Source organism: Diorhabda sublineata, chromosome 8, assembly GCF_026230105.1.
Source record: "Diorhabda sublineata isolate icDioSubl1.1 chromosome 8, icDioSubl1.1, whole genome shotgun sequence".
NCBI lineage: Eukaryota > Metazoa > Arthropoda > Insecta > Coleoptera > Chrysomelidae > Diorhabda > Diorhabda sublineata.
In genome coordinates this window covers 18,746,436-18,767,857 of record NC_079481.1, presented here as the reverse complement: position 1 = coordinate 18,767,857, position 21,422 = coordinate 18,746,436, and the positions used below count along the sequence as shown (strand labels likewise).

Here is a 21,422-nt window from a genome sequence, read left to right as displayed (position 1 = left end):
GTAATTCTTTTCAATGACAGCCAAAGTGCACAAAAATTGTTAAAAAACCCTGTTTACCATAACAGAACTAAACATATAGACACTAAGTACCATTTTGTAAGGGAAGTAATTGAAAAAAATTTGGTTGAAATTAAATACATGCCTACTGAAAAAATGGTAGCAGATCTTTTAACAAAAGGGCTGCATAATCCCAAGCATATTTTTTGTACTAAAAATATTGGTCAATATTAATTGCTGGTTTAAGGGGTAGTGTTGTAAAAAATTACTGAACGTAACCCAGCAATAAGTTGGCAAGGATGATTATTATGTCAAAAAAAAAATGGTTACTTTTCAGATTCAAGTCATTTTGTGTAGTTTTACTTCTAATATAATAAAAGTATAGAAGAACCTGTATAAATTTCTTTTATTTATATTATAGAAGAAACGAATATTACAACACATAGTTCCTCTATCCACTAAAATAAATAGTATAACTCGCTTTAGATGTTAGTTGATAAAAGTGCTATGTCCATCAAAATCAAAATAACTATAAATCATTAAAGTTTATTTGATTATAAAATAACAAGCTAAGTAGTACAAACAAATAGCGACCTTATGAGATAGTTTGTATTGATTGAAAATTTTGTAAAAAAGTTCCGAGTTGAAACGCGTTTTCCTCATTTACTCAAAACTTTAAAAAGTGGACATAGCACCTTTATCAACTCATGTCTTCAATTAGTAGAGATGCAAGAAGATTAAGCTATACAATTAAAATATAAGTCGACGTCGATTATTGAATTTTGGAAATTTGTACTAGAATCGAAGTATCCTGAATTAAAAAAGGCTGCTTGTCGAATTATTTCAATATTGGGAACAACGTACTTATGTAGATCATTTTATTCTACTTTAAAATTAAAATTTTAAAATAAAAATAAAATTTTAAAAAATTATCAAAAGAAGTAAAATAAATATGTTTAACTTTTAATTGCGGTTCGCGAAACATTTCAAATTTTGAAAAAACGCTCGGACTATCAAGGAGCTTGGCCACCCCTGAAATAGATCATAGTGTCGACTATCAAAACATTAACATGTATTCATTTTTTTTACGTTATTTCAAACACATACTTCTAATATTGTTTTTATAACTCATAATTCTTACAAATTACACCTTTATCAATTGACCATTCTTCATTTTTATCAAAACTCAATATTTTTAATGCTTTGTTTTCATTTCGTTATTAACTAATTACATAAAGCGATTAGATAAAAATGAAATTTGTTCAACATTTGAACTGCATATTAGAATTAATTTTTTCATTTGTATACTCATTCAATAAAATATTTTCAACAAGTCGGAAAGGTATAATTATTGAAAAATTTATTATTTACGTTCAATCCTCAAAATATAAGTAAATAAAGAGTTTATACAAATATTATATTGTATATTACGAGCGTATACTAAAAGACATGCCGCAACGATTAAAAAAAATAAACACATAACTTAATTACTCCTATTTCTTATGAAAAAGAACTTTATGTATAGTATTAATATCTGGTACTAACTTATTATTAGGCGGAGATGACGGTACTTCGCCCCCTTTTCTTGTTGTCACGCTTCTGAAAACAAAAAATAAAACAACAACGTCAACAAACTTACATCAATTTTGTTTTACGGATTTTTTGTTTTCATAGTAGGCCAATACGATCTTTCAAAAACCTAAAACAAAATAATACTTTACCTACACAACTCTAACCACCCTACCAGAAAAGCATTTCATATCTAACCTACAGCAAAATGAATGAAATGCTTAAGTTCAAGAGTTCTTGAACTTTCTTTGAAACAACGGATATTGAAAAAATCAAATTTTGTAAACCAGGAGCCTTTCATCATGCTCGTTGGATGTCCACTCTAAAAATTAACTCTAACTCTAACATTAAGAATAAAATGTTAAAAAATCGTGAAGATTCACAATTCAATTTGTTCAAACGGCATGTTATCAATACAGATGGTTAAATTTTTCGATAGATTGGATATTAGTAAAGATTTTTTAGAAACTAATGCTGATACACGGTTTATTAGTTATAATTATTTAAATGGTCTAGCAATTGTTAATAATCTGCAAGTAATGAATGATGTAGCCAAAAGAGCTGTTCAATTAACACAAGATTATATAAATAGATAAACAATTCAACAAGATCAAAAACAATATTTGATTCAAGTTTTAAGTGAATACAGAGCCAAATATCCTACTGAAACTAAAAAATGTTTGAAAAAAAATTGTAGAAATTAAGAAAGTACTATAAATATTTTGTTAGGATTATTTATAAGCAATAATATATTTTATTTTTGCTACAAATTTTGTATGTATTTATTTTATCATTTGTCTGTGTGTATTTAGTTATAAATAGATATTAGATATAGATATATTAGATATAAATAAAAATTATGGTGGAAAAATCAATGAATTCAACAATGAATACAATTTTATCAATAAATATCTTTTAATAAATTCTATCGAAAAAAGCATCCAAATATTTTTTATAAAGCGTTAAATTTCCTACAAGAAATAGCTGTTCAAGTATTTTTAACTACATTTCTTACAGTGTAAAAAAAATTAACTATAAAAAGTGTCAAAATTCCATGTTATTTAAATAGTAAAAGTATTATTATTTAGGCCCGGATTAATGTGGATACTTTTTTTAGGTCACAACTTAAAAATTTGAGGCGCGTTTGCAGATCGGACACCCTAATCAATACGATATACAATAGTATACAAATAATTCAGTGCATTGTCTTTTATTTAGTATATTTATTCCGCATGAGATTGGAACATCTACATACATCAAATATGATCCATATTTGGTACACTTATTTTGATTTTTCATTGCTTGCTTTCTGTCTTTTATTTTGGATCAGATTTGTGCTTAATGTCAATATAATTAAGTCTTCAAATACTCCCTGTTTCATGTATTTATTCAAATAATATTCACTATAGCGTTAAATACTGATGTTGCATATAATTCAATACAATAAAATTGTGGCTCTATAAGATTCAACTATTTCAAAATTCGCTGAGACAACAGTTCCAGGTTTGTGATTTCTAGAAAGATAATAGAGCTTTGACATTGTTGGATTACTACTAACAGATATTTTATACTCAAGTGGCCTAGTGACAAGGTTGTTACAACTACAAGTGTGAAGCTTTTGCCCAGGAACATGTTTTGATTAAGCTATCAATTCTTTCAAAATATTTGTCCATAAACTTGTTTATTTTTTTGGATTTCAATTAGACATAATCCGTTTCATGAATCTCTTGAAAATATATTATTTATGTCATTAGGCAAGTTGTGAGGTTTGCCCAGGTATTTAAATCACGATCGTATAAGAGTGCAAGGCATTCACAGATAATGTAGTCTGCAGTTTCGTCCTCCTCCATGCACCAATGGTACTCCGGATCGTCCCTGATGCTCATGGTGTGGAGATGGCGGTGTCAGGTTAGAACTCCAATCACTAGTCGGATTTCGCGCCTGTTTAGTTAGAGCAGTTGTTTGGTATGAGACACACGGGATGCATCTATATGGGCCTATATATGCCAGGAGTCTAATTTTATTATTACACATTTGTTTTTATATAAGATACTGAATATGACTTTCGATATGTCCAATAAAACCATCAATATCACAAAGTAGTGAAAAACCAAACTGTCATTTAACATGTATATCTGTTTCCATCAAAATGTCAATATTTTAATTTTTTAAAAATCAATTTCAGTAATCAATAGGTTTATCATCAAAACCATGTTTTTTTGAAACCATACTAGTTCTCAAATTCCAAAAATTCCTCTATTTCAAAGATACTTATTGACTGTACAGATATTTTGTTTCTAAAATCCTGTCGAAAATCAATATTTTAACAAATTTAATCAAAGTATGGTTTTGGATATAGTTTGTTATTATATCTGTAGATGTTCTATATTTGCTTTTAGAGTTTTAAATTTTCTTCATCTTCGAATTCAATTCAAAATATCCGTCTTTATTTATAAAATGGAAAATAATGGACAGTTACCATTTTTAGTTATCTTAGTAATTAGGCAGGAATTTGATGTATTTAGAAAAACAGCGCTATATGCAAGTACATCCCGATTGATTCTTTCTATTGTATCATACATAAAATGGTCAGTTTCCATTTCCTAGTACATTATTTGTAGATAATTTATTAGGATTAAGAAATGTCTTTGTGAAACCACCTTTTTCCATAAAAAACAAAGGAAAACGGAAAAAAATTTGCTGTTTTACCTTTCAATCCCGTTTACACATTATTATTGTTATACAGGATTAGATTGAATAGAATGAACAGAATAGGTTTTAAAATGGTTTATAAACCCAACAAAATAATAAAACAGTTGCTAGGTAATCTCAAGAAGAAATTACTAGATTTGAAGAAGAATATGTCCGGTACAAAGAGCAACTAGCTATCCAACAATAAATTATTGGATGTATTTGGAAGTATTGAGATTGTTAAATAAGGACAATGAACCTATTCCTTACAAATAAGTTAAATATGCATAACACGGTACAATTGATTGAAAATTGTGCCAAAATGTGCTCTATATATTAAAAAACTATTCCAATTTTTTTCTGAGAAGGTGTGATAATCTTGCAATATGCTACCTCAAACTGAAATTGTTTTATAATACTCTACATTCCCATGTAAAAATTTCTCCAAATACCAAATGAATTTATAAAGCAAAAGGCTACAAAGGGTATTCAAAATAAGATTCTGTTGGATCTTATCCAACAACAAATCCAAATGATAACTGTTTATCATTTGTTACCAAATGACAATGAAAACTAAAAACAGTTTATTGTTGAGAATCTTTTGATTATATTGTTTAAAACATTTATTCAAGCAATATAAAAATCAACTTACAGTTCATTTTTTGTCACAGGTGGTGCAGTAGGATAATTGAGAGGCCTTTTATTTACTAATAAACATTTCATCGGTTGACCATCAAGTTGTCGATTATGATAAGTATCAACTGCCTTTTGAGCATCCTTCAAATTTTTATATATAACTTCAGCCACACCGGGTCTAACTAATTTTGCTGTCAATAGTTGGCCTATATCTTCAAAAAGTTCCTGTGAAAAAAATAGAATTATATTCCTATAAATTTTATACTCTGTTTAAATCATTTCTTCTTCAGCCTAATTTTGAACTTTGCCTTGCCTTGTTTAAGGATAGGAACTACTGTTTTATTAATGTTAAACAATCAGTCATTTTGTATGTTAAATTAAATAATGTATTCATGGATGTTGGATGGGAGAAAAAATGATTTAATTCAATTATCATTACAGGCAATTTTATGCTTATTTTCTGTTCCTTATTTTTGCTTTATACATACAATGTATTTTAGTTCAATTTACTTCAGGAATTGATCCAGGATTTTATGTTTGAAGAAATTTTGAGTTGTTATAGTTCTTTTTTGCCAGTAATATATATGTAACAGTTTATTATAACTTGTTGTCTATGATTTATTGATTGTTCACATTCATTATTTCCCTTGTCCTCAAAAGTAAGACATAATGATACTCATTTATATTAATGGGTTAAATGCAAAATGTTAAATTATGAGTTTCCAATTGCTTTGATATTCATGTAATAAGTGATCATGTTCATTTGTCAATATTTTCAACATCAACTAATAATGCAGGCAAATAAAAATTAACACATTCTTCATAAAACTTTGTGACGTCTGTAAAGCTAGAAAAATCAAGTCGGTAGAATCACTAATTTTTTCTTTATTTTTTCTAATCAACTACTGCTAATATAACGACGCCAGCAGTCTTAAGAGCTGGAAGAAGACTCTAAAAAATTTAAAAAATAGATAAATCGATTTTGAATAAATTATTAACTCATGTACCCCTCACTGCAACCTTATCATAGCGCGGTCACGGACAGTACACTGCTAACTTACTTAAAAGTTAGAGGTGTTCTCATTTTTGGTACACCTATCACAGCATCAAATATCTGTTTTCAGCATTAAATTTTAATCTATAAAACGAGTGATTCTGCCAACTTGACCTTTCTAGCTTTTCAGATGTAACTTTGTGGTAATAGAAAGTAACTATCGATGAATACTTAATGCTTAATTTTTAGAAAAATTACTTGACTTTGGAAATATCTGGAAACCAATATTGCAGCGCTATTTATAAGCAGCACTGCCTGTGTGATTTGAAATATCGATGCAATAGTCTACTTGTAAGTTTTCTTGCTAATTATGTTATTTTTATAATAAGAACTTTCACTACAATAATTTTTTATAAGATACAGTAGAATAAATTACATTTTGCAAAAAAATCATGATATTAATGTTAGCTAATACCATTTTATTATAGATCAAATTGAAAGACTTACTTTAATGTCATCTTGTGTAACTGTAGGCTGTAAGTTAGATACGACGATTCTATGACCAGCAGGTACAACAACTTTAGTTTTAGCTGTGGAAAAAATGCCATGGGATTCAGGAGGTACAGAATCATCCAATCGTGAATGAACATTAGTGACACGAGAAGTTCCTTGTAGTGACACAGTGATAGGCCTTGCAGGGGGCAGTGGTGCCAAAGGCATTTCTTCATCTTCTACATTGGCCAGATCTATATATGTACCTGTTTGTAGACGAGAAGTAGATCTAAAATATGAATAAATTATCAACTAAAATTTTGGACCTTGGATTCTTTAATATATTTACAAAAGAAATTAAAATATATAAATATTATGGATTTTGTGATAAAGTAAATTTTGATTTACCTTATAGGTGCATGAGTAGAGCGAAGAGGACCTTTAGCATATATTCCAGACATTTTTTGATATGAGCTAAAAAGTACAAAATATGAAATCCCATTTCAATATAAAACCATCCCCTAGCATGAAAATATTTATATTTTACGTAATTGGATTATAGATCATTTATGCCAAAAACAAGGTTTTTTAGAAAAATATTTTTGCAATATTAAGGGTAAAATTATTAAATCTCTTCCATTAAAATTTTGTGCATGTTCACTTAAATGCTTATTAGACAAAAACAGTGAAACAAGACATGAAAAATATGGCAATATAAAATTTTTAAAAATACAATTCTGAAAAATTAAAATTCTTTTTTCCACCTAAACATAATATATTTTTGCTTGTTAATCTAGTTTTATTGTATTGATGACTTTTTAATCCATTTTCTAAATATTGAGATGTCTGTCTTATATAAACCGCGTTACAATCATTACGAGGTACTTGATATATAATACTATTTTTTTTAATTTCGGGTATTTTAGATTTTAGGATTATAGTTTAGTGAAATATTTCTAAGTATGTCTTTATGACTTACACTACGAGCTTTCTAATAACTATGTATTATTAATCAAGAATGGCAGAACTTTGCAATAAAATATTAAATTCATATAATTCGAAATGCAACTTTCAAAATGACATTAACTTAACTCAATTTTCAAGTTACTGTCATTATGAAGGTTGTTTTTTGATCATGTGTAAATATTTAATAGAAAATTTGTTATACCACAATTCTCAAAAAACTTAAAATTCCCTGATAATGAAAACATAGTTATAAGGAAGTTTGAAAATATATTTAAAAAAAAGCACTTTGGTATTTCATTGCCACGTCCCCACAAAAACACATTTATTAGTAAGTTTTGTGAAAAAAGCAATTAATGAATATAATAAAAAGTAAGATAAATATTATTCTAAAGCAGTTTTCTGCTTATCTGTTACTATGGTTATTTCACTGTACAGTTGAATATACTGTGATTTGAAACTTTTAAAAAGAGGATTTGACTTGATTTTTTGACTATGATTTTAGTGAAAACTATTTTTGGAAAAAAATTTTGTGTTGATCACTTTATGTTACTTACTTGTGTGATGCAAAAGTGGGCCATCCATTACTTAACTCTTCTCTTAGAGCTTCTCTCATAACTTGTCTTGTAGCTTCTAGTGAATTATTCAATTCAATAGCAGCACGATTTCTTGACTCTGGTCTTGTCCATCTGTATAAACTCGGATCATATTCCCTTAAAGAATCCACAGTGTCATTTATAACAGACTTACGGATACTAAAACATTTAGCCAAGAAAAAAATTTATTAATGGTATAAAATTATGTCACATTTGTTTTTGAAATAAACAGATGATTATAGTTATATGCAAAACAATTTTATAAATGATTCCAATCAATATAAAGTTTGAGTATTTGTAGAAAAAGATCTAGTAAATAGAAATCTCCAATAAATCAAGTGGTTACTTTCTTCAGACAAAGATAATAACAATTTCAATTCTTGAAATATTTCTGCTGCTTCTCTATATTTATTACTGGTAAAAATTACCTAAGGAAAATGAATTAAAGCTAGACACAAGACGATTAGAAAAATTTTCTTTGTAGTGAACAGTTTAAATTTCAGATTTTTTGATTTAATGTGATTAATGATACAATGCTTGTACTTATTACGATACTTATTAATAATATTTGTACAATACTTATTAAACATAGCTATGTCAAGGTAAATAGGTAAGCAGTAAGGAACGCACAATTTCCCTATAAGGAATAAATTATTGTTAACTTATTGAAATGTGCACAAGACTGTTTGAAAGATACTTGAATGGAAGAGGAAGATCAATAAATGGTTAAAATATATTTTATCTTGGTATTACACAGAAAATCTCAAATAATATAACATCAAAAACACCAATATTGCTAAAGTAATAAAATCATGTATCTATATAACAAATAAAAATTAGTGTTAATTTTCGAATTATTGTCTTATATTTATAAAAATATAACAATAGCCAGATGTATTTAATTCTTTATATATTGTGTGTTGAGTATTTAGAAATTAACCTGGATGACAAACTTCTGAAGAAAAAGCACATTAAAATATTTTTCAAGAAAGCCATAAGAGCCATCATTTCATCCATAGAAAGAAAAAAAAAGGGTATGCAATATATGTTCACCATGATTGCCAAAATTAAACGTATTTTTTACAGGAGGCCATGAAAACCTGTCCAACCGTAGCAATGGATGTGAACCTAGACCTAAATTCACTGCACATTGTCATATAAATATATCCCAGTGTGTCTATTATTAGGATGATTAAGGGTAGATTCTGAGAATTACAAACTCAGAAGAGAGAAGACTCTTGTGACACAAATTGATTGCTTAGAAAAACAGGTAATTTTGAGAAAAACTTCTTTGTATTATTAAGTATACATAGTATACTGATACCTTCAAAACCACAATAGGAATAGAGATAGGTGTATAAAGAGTAAGAACCAAATATTCTGATTAAATTTAATTTGCACCTTCCAAAAGCTCTAGTTATTAAAAGGTGTGCACAATTGAATTTGAATAGCACTATTGAAAAAGATATATAGAAATCCTATTTGACAGTCAAGCAACCATAACAGAAATCAATTCACAAATAATCCAGTCAAAGGTGATCATGTAATATCTATAAACACTAAATGAAATAAGCAAAGTAAATTATAATCTTCTAATCTTGGTAGCACTATACAGGGGCATATGGGAACAAAATAGCAACTAATATGGCAAAAAATGAGGTTAAGATCCGTATCACCAGATTAGAGCTGTTCTGTAATCCTGGGTAATCACTTGAAGATGGAAGAAAAAAGAAGAGCTTGAATGAGCACTTGAATAGGAGTCTATCCAGTCTTAAACATAGAAGGCTGTTTGTAGGAGACTATGCATCGACCTAAGCAGGAACAGCCTACACATTCTCTTTTTCACTTAAATAAACACCTTAAAAGAATAAAAATTAAAACACTGGCGATTACAGGTTTTGTGAAAAGAGGATGGTGAAACACAAAATTTCTACACACCAAGAGCAGCAGAGACATGTGTCTGTGTAGTTGGTTGGACTGAAATCAAAAGTGGAGAAGTAACCTCCCTGAAGCTGTCTCAAATAATATCATTCATCAATGCTTTGGGACTGTAGGAAGAACTGAAGCAGACATGTTCAGTCTAATTTTAGCAAATGGGGGACACATTAGATCTCTATAATTCCAAAAGTTAGCCAAAAAAAATCATTTAGATTTACATTTGTGGACGTACACTTTAATCAATACAGTAAACAATAATGAACATAAAATGAAAATTTGGGCATACCAAGCCCATTCAAGAAAAAACAGAAATAGAATACCTAGAACGAAAAAACAAACAAATTAGTAGCAATCAAAATGGTAACTTTTGGTATACATTTTAGTGAGAACAATTCAAATGATGTTAATCTACTTTTACAATGCAATTATATTAACAACCACCACCAAATTAACAGCAAAAAATTTACCTGCTAGGTGACCTTACAGTATTTACTGCTGCATTTCTTTTGGGAACAGGTCTCTTAGGAGGTGACCTGTTGTTAGGAAGTAAACCAAGTTGCTTTTGAATAGCAAAATTGATATCTAATTTCTGTCGAGCTTTGTTGGTAACTAAACTGATTTTTCCATTTCGATCAGTTTTCTTCAGTATATTCTTTCCAATTACTTTAACATTTTCACTTGTTGATGGACCACTTCTATCATCACGTATCTTATTGATTTTTGTGCGAGCATCTTGAGATTTAGCCATTTTTGTTAATATATCCCTAGCATCAGTGACAGTCTTTTTCTTCTTTAATAGAATTTTTTGTCGAGCATCTTGGAGTTTCCTACTGTTCCGCATTCTTCCTTTAGCGGATGCTTGCCTATTTTTTACGCTTTTTCTGATTATACCATTTTTTGAACTTTGAAATATTTGTGATTTCTGAGTTCTGTACTTTCCACTTTTATTTCTGTTAATAAAAATTATGTAAGGTACATATTAATAAAAGAAAATATAAATTATGTATTTTAAACAATAGCAGAATCACCATACAAGGACAGGCACATTTCAGTGTCCATTTTATCAACCACAACTTACCCTGTACGATGTTTAGACATTGATATTTTCAATTATATGCATATAATTTCTCAAGTAGTACTCAAAAATAAATTTTGAACTTGTATGTAGAAATCCTTAAAGAAATGTTAGAAAATTAATCACATCCAACATCGACAAATACTAATTGACAGATTTGGCAAATATAAGGAAAGCTTGGGAAGATGGAACCATGGAACATTGAATCTTTCAGATTTATGCTCTAAATACCATAGAATACGAAAAAGCATTCAGTGTTGCAAACTGAACATGTGAATGGAATTGTACTATTGGAAGATACAGAAAGAGCATCTGGTTAGCCTTCTCTCTCTACTAGTAAATAAAATCAAAACTTGTTATTCTCCTTTATTGCCGATTCCACCACTCGAAATGTGGACGTCCGTCATGGCGATCAGAATAGGAAGTGATAGGAACATATATTGTGGAGGGTAGACAGAAAATGAATGTTTCCAGGATGACACTACTGTACACAAAAAGTGTAATACGAATGTAGCAATTTTAGATGAATTGAGGTATGCCGCGTTGAAAAATTTAATACCGTAGTTGAATATTAAAAATTTCCCCAGCTTGCATTGTACACAATTTTTCCTGGGCATGAATAATATTTGGCGAAACTTTTTTATAAATACTCATACCATATATTGATAGCACCCGCCTTATATGGAAGTATAAGATCACAAAACATACCCATATTGTTTCCACTGAACAACTAAGTTTGCATTTCTTCTTAGAATATGTTCTGTGTATAAGATCATAAGTGAGACAATTAATTTTTTGCAAACCACTTAAAGGTTTTTTCGGAAACTAATATCGGGTTAACCCAATCATGATTTGATTATTCGGAAACAAACCCGGATCATGGTCATTGTTGTTCGGAAGCTGATCAAGTTAATCGGGTCTAAGTCGACCCTACGTTATGATGTCGACAATATTCATTTTCTCTCTCGTTCGACACTTTATCTATACGGCGCATGCTTGAGAATGCGCAGAACCGAGCTGGAACCTTTGAGGATATTGAAATCGTTGCCATTTTGTCTTCCTTAGTCGGAACAGCTTCCACTTATAGAAACTGTCCATATAAAAGTATTACATATATGCCCTAGTCATATGTTGCGATCCTATGCTCGGTTATATTTACATTTTGATTTAACAGGACTAAAAATGTACTGAAAATTGATTATGGAATAACAGAATATGAAACGAGTCGAACTTTTTCACTGAACTCAAAGAAATGTCCCTCTCGGTCTATCCTATAAACATCCTTTGCTCTATTAATAATGACAGAAACGACTCAGATCTTATCCTTGTTTTAAAATTTGTTTCATTAATAAATTAAAAACTTGACAACTGTTATTAACCTTCTTACCAACGTAGTCGCCGACCACAATATTCTTTAAAGATTTAATTTTACAATTCGTTTTTAATAATATGCATTCGCTATTTTACCGTGGATCCATTTGGTTAATTATATTTTAGTTTGTGGTTCATTATTTCCAGACTGTATAATTTTAGTATGACTAGTACCATTGTATAAAGAATAGGATAGTTCTAACTATACCAACATTTTAAACATAACGAGATAAAATATACTAAATGTATCATAATACAATATCATACTAATAATTCAATTAATGACATTGTAGAATTCTTGAATTGTGCAATTTGTCCTTTCTTAAAGAAATGCCGTCGTCGATATTCGGAACTTACTAAATCTATTTGTTGCTTATAATACTAAAGATACCTGGATGATAATTTTTTAACATGAAGGTTCTAACAGGCAGAGGTCGGTTGGGCAATAAACATCTTATGGCATTACCTAATGCTTAGACTTTCAGTTAAATTGTAAACAAACGGATTTCAATATAAATAGAGTAGGATGAGTTAAAATTTTTTATTTTCAATATAATGTGAAGTTATGAAGTACATTATAAATAAATTGAAATAAATGAATGTAAATAAAAAAAATGTTAGATTTTGACATTATTCTTCATAACGGTAGCTGGATCAACGCTACCGAAACGTTGACATAAAAAAGATTGTGTATTCATTTACCAAAAAAAAAACAGAAAGAATATACTATAAGAAACATACAAAATATATTGGTTGTTCAGTTATGCTGAATTATTGATAATTTATCATTTTTTTAGTTTGTCTAGTTTTTAATGAACTTGACAAAGTTTTACAACATTTGAAAATCTAATTTCCAAATAATAAATTGAAAATGTATTTCCTATGCCTACAACAGATTGCATTTGTTGCATACCCCTCGGGGAGAATTGTTTCTATTTTTCCAACAATTTTCGTTTTCGAATTTAATATTATTTCATTATCTGAAATTTTCCTTATATTTTTGTCGAAGCTATTAAGTATTATCATAATGAAATTTTTCAATAATGTTGTTGGAGTTTTCAATGCACACTATTCATTTAAATAATAATTCTTATAGAATATAAGAAGCTCTTGTCCACTGTTTATGTCATCAGAAGCTTCTAAATTGACTTTACAGTCTTTGCAATCGAAGCGATCTAAACATTTTTTGATTATACAACCCCCAAAATATACTACAGAATAATTTTCTAACGTCGCAATATCATTTGAATGTACCTCGGAAGAAATTGAATAATGACGGGGCAGTTTTCTTTCGAGATAGTAACAACCATGGGGATTTCATCTTATATCGTAATTGCATATTCACAAGAGATTTTGTAAAATTCTTGAGAGTTCCTTCTCCATACAAAACGTTCGCAGAGAGTTGCGTTTTCATAATCCTCTTTTTTGTAGCTCTCAATTGAATATTCAGATTATTGACTTTTTTCCTAGCATTGGTTTGTTACTTTCTCAACCGTTCATTTGCTTCTTGCAATGACTGCTTCCTACCTCCAATTCCCATAGAACAAGATGGAAGGCTCTGTAACTCTTCCAACCACTCTTCATCTTCATGGTTAGTGATAGAACTATCTGTCATGTCAATGTTTCTGGAATGAAGCAATAAATTCACTATTTGAATATGTTTATGGATGTGAGGAAACGTTCAATTGGATTATTTGTTCGTACCAAATATATTTAAATAACCTGATTTTAATATAAATATTATATTCATTGGCTTTGTATTGAAAGTTACGGATCAATGCGAAAATTTGGATAAGACCAATAAATAAAAAAACTCTTTCTAATAAAGAAAAAAAAATTTGTCCTTTCAAATACTACTAAAATATCTACTTATAATCGTTTTGTCAGTTTTATCATTGTGTAAAGATATTTATACAATGGCCTCATCCTTACCGATAAGTGTACCAAATAACCCTGGACCGGTCTTGATTTCACATTGGAGAGCCAAAAGTTATAATAATCGAAAATATTATTTATTGTATTATCTATTTATACTTTTTGGATTGACCACAAAATAATATAGAAATGTTAAAACTGAGCTCTTTGATGAGTTAAATATATTTATATTACTACTTTTGAAATTATAAACTATTAAAGTGCAATACAAAAAATATATACCATTAAAAAATATATCTGAGATGTCATATTTAATATAGTTATAACGTTACAAAAAAGACACCAACCACTACAGTTGAAAATATAAATTGCTCTTCTCCAGGATTTTTTATACATAACATTTTTAAAAAATAATTAATTTGTTCTATAGTTTTAAATAGGCTGTTTCTATTATCATTGTAGGAAGTTATGGATAGGTAAATCGTGAAATAAATAACTAACCTCAATATTTATTGGGATGATAAATTCATTCATAATGTACGACTAGAAAAATGTACTTGAGAAGCTTGTTGCTACCTTCAACTTTCAGAAATTATATTTTACAATGAGACCATAAATGCTTAGAAAACCATCTGTTTGTTTAATGGTATAATAAAAGCAGGCAAAAGGTCTACTTATCTGAACCAAGTATGTATTGTTATAAAAGCGGGTACTTACTAGCAAATAAAATTATCTCTTGTTAAATGTGTTTTTTGCAATATATATTATAAAATTGAAACTAAAATTCATTTTTATTGAAAGTATTCAACAACGTTAAGATGGTATATGGCATTACTATATTCTTACTCTTAATAGATACGAGGACAAAAATGGTGATTAAATTATGGAGGGACATTACATTGGTTAAACATTAAAGTTCTTTTTTATATTGAAAACACCAGGTAATGTTTAAAGTAAAGCTCTCAGTACATTTTTTGACAAAATCAAAACGAGTATCTACGACAGAAACATATTTAAGAATAATCATTAGTAATGTTAGTTATTCGAGATAAAGTGTGCTATATTGCTTAAGTTGACTAATAATTATAATAAATAAGCATATCCTCATTAAAAACCTATATGTTTGCCACGTGAAGACACGAAACGTCGTATCGAAGATTTGTTGATACATGTCTATAGTAAATTTGTATTCAAATAAAACTAGTATTTGATATTATTTCATTCAAATTCTATGCTGGATAAAACAAAAGCATAATTTTCATGTATAACTTGAGAATGGAGGAAATTATAATTTTCTCCCTAATTGTTACTATTTTGTCAATCTTTTATGGCACAGAATAGGCACAGTATTATAACCATATTATAATATGTGATAAAAAAACAGTCTATATACATTTGAACAGGTGAAATTTTTGCCTCATTGACAGGATAATTTCCAAACATAAACACAGTCACACTACCTTATTATTATGTGCTTTGTTCATAAACATAAAAAAATAATAAAAAATTCTATTTCAATTTTTGTGAAATATTAAAGTTCAGTCCTTTGTATTCGGTAAGTTGTGTTTAGGTATAAGTTTGAAATATTTTCAAAAAAGTTTTATTCTATTCTGTTTGTCTTTACTATAAAGGTGCTTCTAAGTTTAAATTTAATTATGATTCAAGTACTTTTGATAAGTTTATAAGATTGAATGGATATGGAATTTGTAGTACTCGTATAATATGCAATGCGACCATAATACAAATAAACTCATTATCAGAAAAAACTATTGGACGAATTATCTTTTATTTGACGATAATTGAATACCTACTTATGTTTAGTATTGAACATTTGTAAACAGTCATTTAGTGTCGTGATTTACATCCAAATACTTTATTTATGTATGTACTTTATTTAAATTATAAGAGAAATTACACGTGGTAGGCCAACCTTTATAATACAATACACAGGTTATGAAAAGTATATCATCGATAAAATAAATCTTCTTCTTTTTTAACATAATCATAGAACAAAACGAACATAAACAAAAATATATGTATATAGCTTACTGTTTCAACACTCCCCCTTAAGATATATATACATATACATATTCTAAAGTACTTATAAAAAAAAGCTAAATTCTAATGAGACCCATATCCCTCACAAATTGTGTATGTTTGATCCGTCCTTTCGTAAGCTCATCGGCAATCATTTCATTTGAGGGTTTATACTCTAGCTTAACTTTTGCATCATTAATCATTTCACGAATAAAATGAAACTGAATATCAATGTGTTTGGTACAGTTATGAAACATTGGGTTCTCCGCAATTTTTATTGCACTTTGGTTGTCAACAAAAAGCTTAACAGCTTTTGATGTGTCACACAGCACTTCACTCATAAGTCGACGTAGATAAACAGCTTCTTTACATGCCTCAGATGCAGCCATGTATTCTGCTTCACATGATGAAAGGGCTATGGTCCTCTGCTTGTGGGTTTCCCATGAAATAGGACCTCCAGCTAGTTTGAATATGAAGCCTGTGTGAGACCGTCTATCATCCTGGTGATCTCCCCAAGTAGCATCAACATAGCCTTCAATGCATATAGAGTTTGTTTTCTTGAATGTTAACAATAAATCAGATGTAGCTTTTAGATAGCGGAATACTCTCTTTATACCATTCCAATGTTCTAATGAATGTCCATTGTTGAATTGGCTTAAATAGCTAACAGCATAAGCTATATCAGGCCTTGAATTGACAGCTAAATACATAAGACATCCTATGGCGTTCTGGTATGGTACATCAATATTATTCTCGGACATTTTTAACTTTAAATTTTGTTCAATAGGGGTAGAAACTTCTTTTGCATCAGATAATTGAAACTTGTTCAAAATATCAATAATGTATTGAGTCAAATAAATAGTATTTTTGTCTTTGTCTCTTAAAATTTTCATGCCCAGAATATTCTGTGCAGCACCTAAATCTTTAATATCAAAATTATTATTTAACAAATCAAACAGTTCTTGTTTTTCTGAGGAATTGTTATGAAATATATAAAAATCATCAACATAAAGCACAATAACAACAATTGAACTACCGTTGATCTTTGAAAAAAGACAAGGTTCATTTATAGATCTTTTGTAATTTGCCTCTTTCAAAACCTCATTTACTTTCTTATTCCAGGCTCTCGAAGACTGCTTTAGTCCATAGACTGCCCTTTTTAGAAGGCATACTTTAGACTCACTACCCTTTTTAATAAAACATTCAGGCTGTTCCATATAAACCCGTTCCTCGAGCTCACCATGCAAAAAGGCAGTAGTGACATCAAAATGCTCTATCATTAAGTCTAATTCAACAGATAATGCAATTAGCAATTTTAAAGTGGAGTTACGTGCAACTGGAGAAAAAGTCTCAAAGTAGTCAATCCCATATGATTGAGAAAAACCTCTTGCCACAAGGCGTGCTTTATATCTTAGATTATTTTTGCCATCTTTTTTAAGCTTAAAAACCCATTTAATGGTCACTATGTTGGAATCTTTTGGTCTATCAACAAGCTCCCATACATCATTATTAATGAAAGATTCATATTCAACATTCATGGCATCCAACCATTTGTCTTTTTCAGGGGTTTTTAGGGCTTCGTCTACAGTTAAAGGTTCTATAAGTGGATTGCTAGAAATTAATTGCATGCAACTATTGTCAGGTTCATGTAAATAGTCCTTCATCCAAAAAGGAGGACGTCTGATTCTACCTGAAGTTGTTGGAGGTAGTTCTAACGAATTCATTGAATTATCATTTACTTGAGAGCTTGTCTCAAAAGAGTTTACCACCTCATCAGGTATGGAATTATTTTCCGTGTCTTTGTCTTCATCTGAAGACACTTTGGATACATGGTCTATTTGACTATGTTCGGGAAGAATGATCTGTTCTGAAATCAAAATTTTTTTCTTTGTTTCAGTGGTTATAACATTCTTTCCAGGCATAACATTTTCAAGAAATATAACATCTCTAGCTTTTTCAATTTTTGTAGGTTTGTTTGGATCAAGCAATCTACATCCCTTAGTATGCTCACAATAGCCCACCATTATCATAGGTTTAGATTTTGAATCAAATTTTCCTCTAAAATGTTTTGGTATGTGCATATAAGCACGACATCCAAAAATTCTGAGATGGCTGAGATCTACCTTAGATCCAGTCCATAATTGCTCAGGAGTAGAACCTCTGATAGCGTTTGTAGGACTCCTGTTTTTAAGATAAACGGCTGTTGACACTGCTTCAGCCCAAAAAGATTTAGAAAGACCAGATTCAGATAATAAAGCTCTAGCCTTTTCAATGACAGTTCGGTTACATCTTTCTTGAATGCCATTTTATTCAGGAGTATAAGGTACTGTCGTTTCATGTATAATTTCTGCCTGTTTAAGAAAATAATTGAAATTTTTATTACAAAACTCTGTACCATTGTCTGACCTTAATCTTTTAATTTTAGAACCAACTTGTTTTTCTACCAATTGTTTAAATTCCTTGAATTTACTAAGTGATTCTGATTTTTGCTTCAAAAAATATACAAATGTCTTACGAGAATAATCATCAGTAAACATGAGGACATACCTTGAACCACCCCAACTGGGCTCCGACATTGGACCACACAAGTCTGTATGTATCAACTGCAACAATTCATTGGCACTTCTTCTTCTTCCTTTTGGGAAACTTTTCCTTGTTTGTTTGGCTTCAATACAATGAATACAGGGAGAATTCATTTTTCCATCATCCTGAAAGTCAATACCAGTAGCAAGATTATTTTTCAACAAAGAAATACTTTGATTACTGATGTGCCCCAGGCGCTTGTGCCAGATTTCTTTTGTGATAATTTGATTAGCAGGCATCACAATGTCTTGATAGGAATGATGTTCATTATTTATAATTTCATTAGGTAAGTTATCTAACTTATAAATTCCACCAGTTTTAGATCCAGTAAATTCAATTTTTCCATTAACTTTCATTTGATCTGATTTATAGGCTTCAAAGCCATTTTCTCTAAAAATTAGAACATAATTCTTCTCAGTCATTCTGCTTACAGAAAGCAAATTTGCAGCAGCATTTGGCGCATATCTTACGTTAGTAACAGTACCTTCAATGCTTGTGTTATTCCTTTTATTGAATAAACAAATTTCCACGTCTCCAGATCCTTTACTCGAGAGATTTCCATTGTCAGCAGTACAGAAAATAGTTTCGGTATCAGGATTAAAATTTTTCATCCATTCCTTATTAAAGCTGACATGATTACTAGCACAACTATCAACATACCATGTGTATTGATTGAAACTTCCAGCAGCTAGTACAGCAGGAGTTAATAGACTAGTATTATTGTTATCTCTCTCTGAGGTATTCGGAAATTTACCCTTCAATTTTTTTTATATTTCGGGCATTTTGGCCTGATGTGTCCTTCTTTTCCACATTCATGGCAAACAATATTTGTTTTTGTAGATTTTTGTAGCCAGTGCAGAGGCTGATGTTTCTTCTCGTAAGTCTCGACGAGCATCTTCTTCTTATAAGGTTTTGATGACATCATCACTGGTTATTGTGGTATGAGTGGCACCATAACCACTCAGCACTGTTTCATATGAGTCAGGTAAACCACTTAGGAGTAACATTCCTATTTCACTATCATCAATAGCAACTTTGATGCCTGATAGTTGATGTACAAGTGAGAGCATGCCACTTACATATTCATTCATAGAAGGAAAATCTTCATACCTGATTCTATATAACATTCGTTTCAAAAAAAGTTGTCTACTTAGTCCAGCACTTTGAAAAGATTTTTCAAGGTTATTCCATGCATCCTTAGAGGAATTAACACTACGGATATGGCTAACACATACTGGTTTTACAGATAGACTTATTTTGGCTAATACTCTTTGGTCTTTATCTCGGTCATTGTCTTCGCCTTGAACACACTTCCATAAACCTTAATCGATAAGTACCATTTTCATTTGAAACTTCCAGTTATCATAATTTTTATGGCCTTCCAATTTCTCTATGCCAGGAACTCCAGCAGGACCCATATACACTGTATTTGGCAATGTCATAGAAGTATCCATGTCATCCGGCATTTTTGTATTGAAAATAAATACTTTATTACCTTTCAATGTATGGAAAAAAAACTTTTATTGGAAAGAGAAACACTCTGGGCCCATAACCTGTCGTGATTTACATCCAAATACTTTATTTATCTATGTATTTTATTTAAATTATAAGAGAAATTACACATGGTATGCCAACCTTTATAATACAATACACAGGTTATGAAAAGTATCATCGATAAAAAAAATCTTCTTTTTTAACATAATCATAGAATAAAAGGAACATAAACAAAAATATATGTATATAGCTTACTGTTTCAACATTTAGTCACATTCATTATTTTTTATTCCTTTATGAAAAATAATTGTATTAAGAATAATTCACCCGAGTGTATGATCCATTTTTGACATCTGTTAGGGTCATTCACAGGAAATCAGTACATTTTAATTGTAGGATCTGATCTCTTACTTAGTCCACACTTCAAATAAACACACTTATTTCCAGCCATTTCTAAAACATTTTAAAAGAAGTGATTATTTATTATATAAATTCATTTTAGTAAGTAGTTCGCTAAATATACAGTTTTTTTTCGAAATTGTAAGCTGTAGCATTTATACATCTAGCGTCTCTTATAATTTGAATATATTAACTAAGAGAGTAGTGATGTATATTAATTGTAATAATATCCACTTACCTTAAAAATGAATTATATATCCAAGTTCAAACATTCTCAAATAAAAAAATAATCCAAATGCACAACCAACGAAACTCAATAATAACACAACGAACACAATACAATAATGAACTCAAATTGCAACTTTGCTATAGGCACCCAAAATAAAAAATTTTACAACACAGCTTAAGGGTTGAACATAATATTTTAAATAATTTTTTCGCCATCTATTATTATCTACAGTAAGAAAAGAAGTACTGTGGACGCCAACTCTCCACTGCCATGTATTGGTGGCGTCCACCTCGTTAAATGATATACTCATAAGGTTAACCTACTATCCTATTCTTTATACAATGCTAGTACTTTGTCATCGCTTGCAATCTAATAAATTTTTTAGTGGTGTGATTCAGGTTTCATAATTTCATATTTTTCTATGTATTCCTAAGGAGAAGGTAACAGAAATAGGGACCTGTTTTGAATATTTGAAAAATCTTG

At 29.8% G+C, this 21,422-nt stretch overlaps 1 protein-coding gene across 4 annotated transcripts; it reads right to left on the bottom strand.

Annotated features, from left to right (window-relative positions):
- Positions 1–385: 385 nt before the first annotated feature.
- On the bottom strand, positions 386–11,154 carry LOC130447739 (polymerase delta-interacting protein 3-like). Of its 4 annotated transcripts, none has more exons than XM_056784719.1 (7): positions 10,955–11,154; positions 10,344–10,826; positions 7,900–8,097; positions 6,788–6,853; positions 6,395–6,668; positions 4,910–5,118; positions 386–1,696 (listed from the first exon to the last, which is right to left on the bottom strand). In XM_056784719.1, exons 1-7 carry the CDS (start codon positions 10,972–10,974, stop codon positions 1,666–1,668), a joined length of 1,281 nt encoding a protein of 426 aa, XP_056640697.1. In that variant the 5' UTR covers positions 10,975–11,154; the 3' UTR covers positions 386–1,665. The 4 variants fall into 4 exon arrangements, with proteins under 4 accessions (XP_056640697.1, XP_056640694.1, XP_056640698.1 ...); XM_056784716.1 differs by having other exon boundaries at positions 386–1,596; XM_056784720.1 differs by having other exon boundaries at positions 7,900–8,055; positions 10,955–11,131.
- Positions 11,155–21,422: the final 10,268 nt, after the last annotated feature.

What these genes read in the sequence shown, in the direction of transcription:
- LOC130447739 (XM_056784716.1), bottom strand. Translation starts at nt 10,974, where the DNA reads ATGTCTAAACATCGTACAGG. An exon ending in ACTGTAAGGTCACCTAGCAG is followed by an intron (nt 8,098 to 10,343) that starts GTAAATTTTTTG and finishes TAAATGTTTTAG; the next exon opens with TATCCGTAAGTCTGTTATAA. An exon ending in CCCACTTTTGCATCACACAA is followed by an intron (nt 6,854 to 7,899) that starts GTAAGTAACATA and finishes TGTACTTTTTAG; the next exon opens with CTCATATCAAAAAATGTCTG.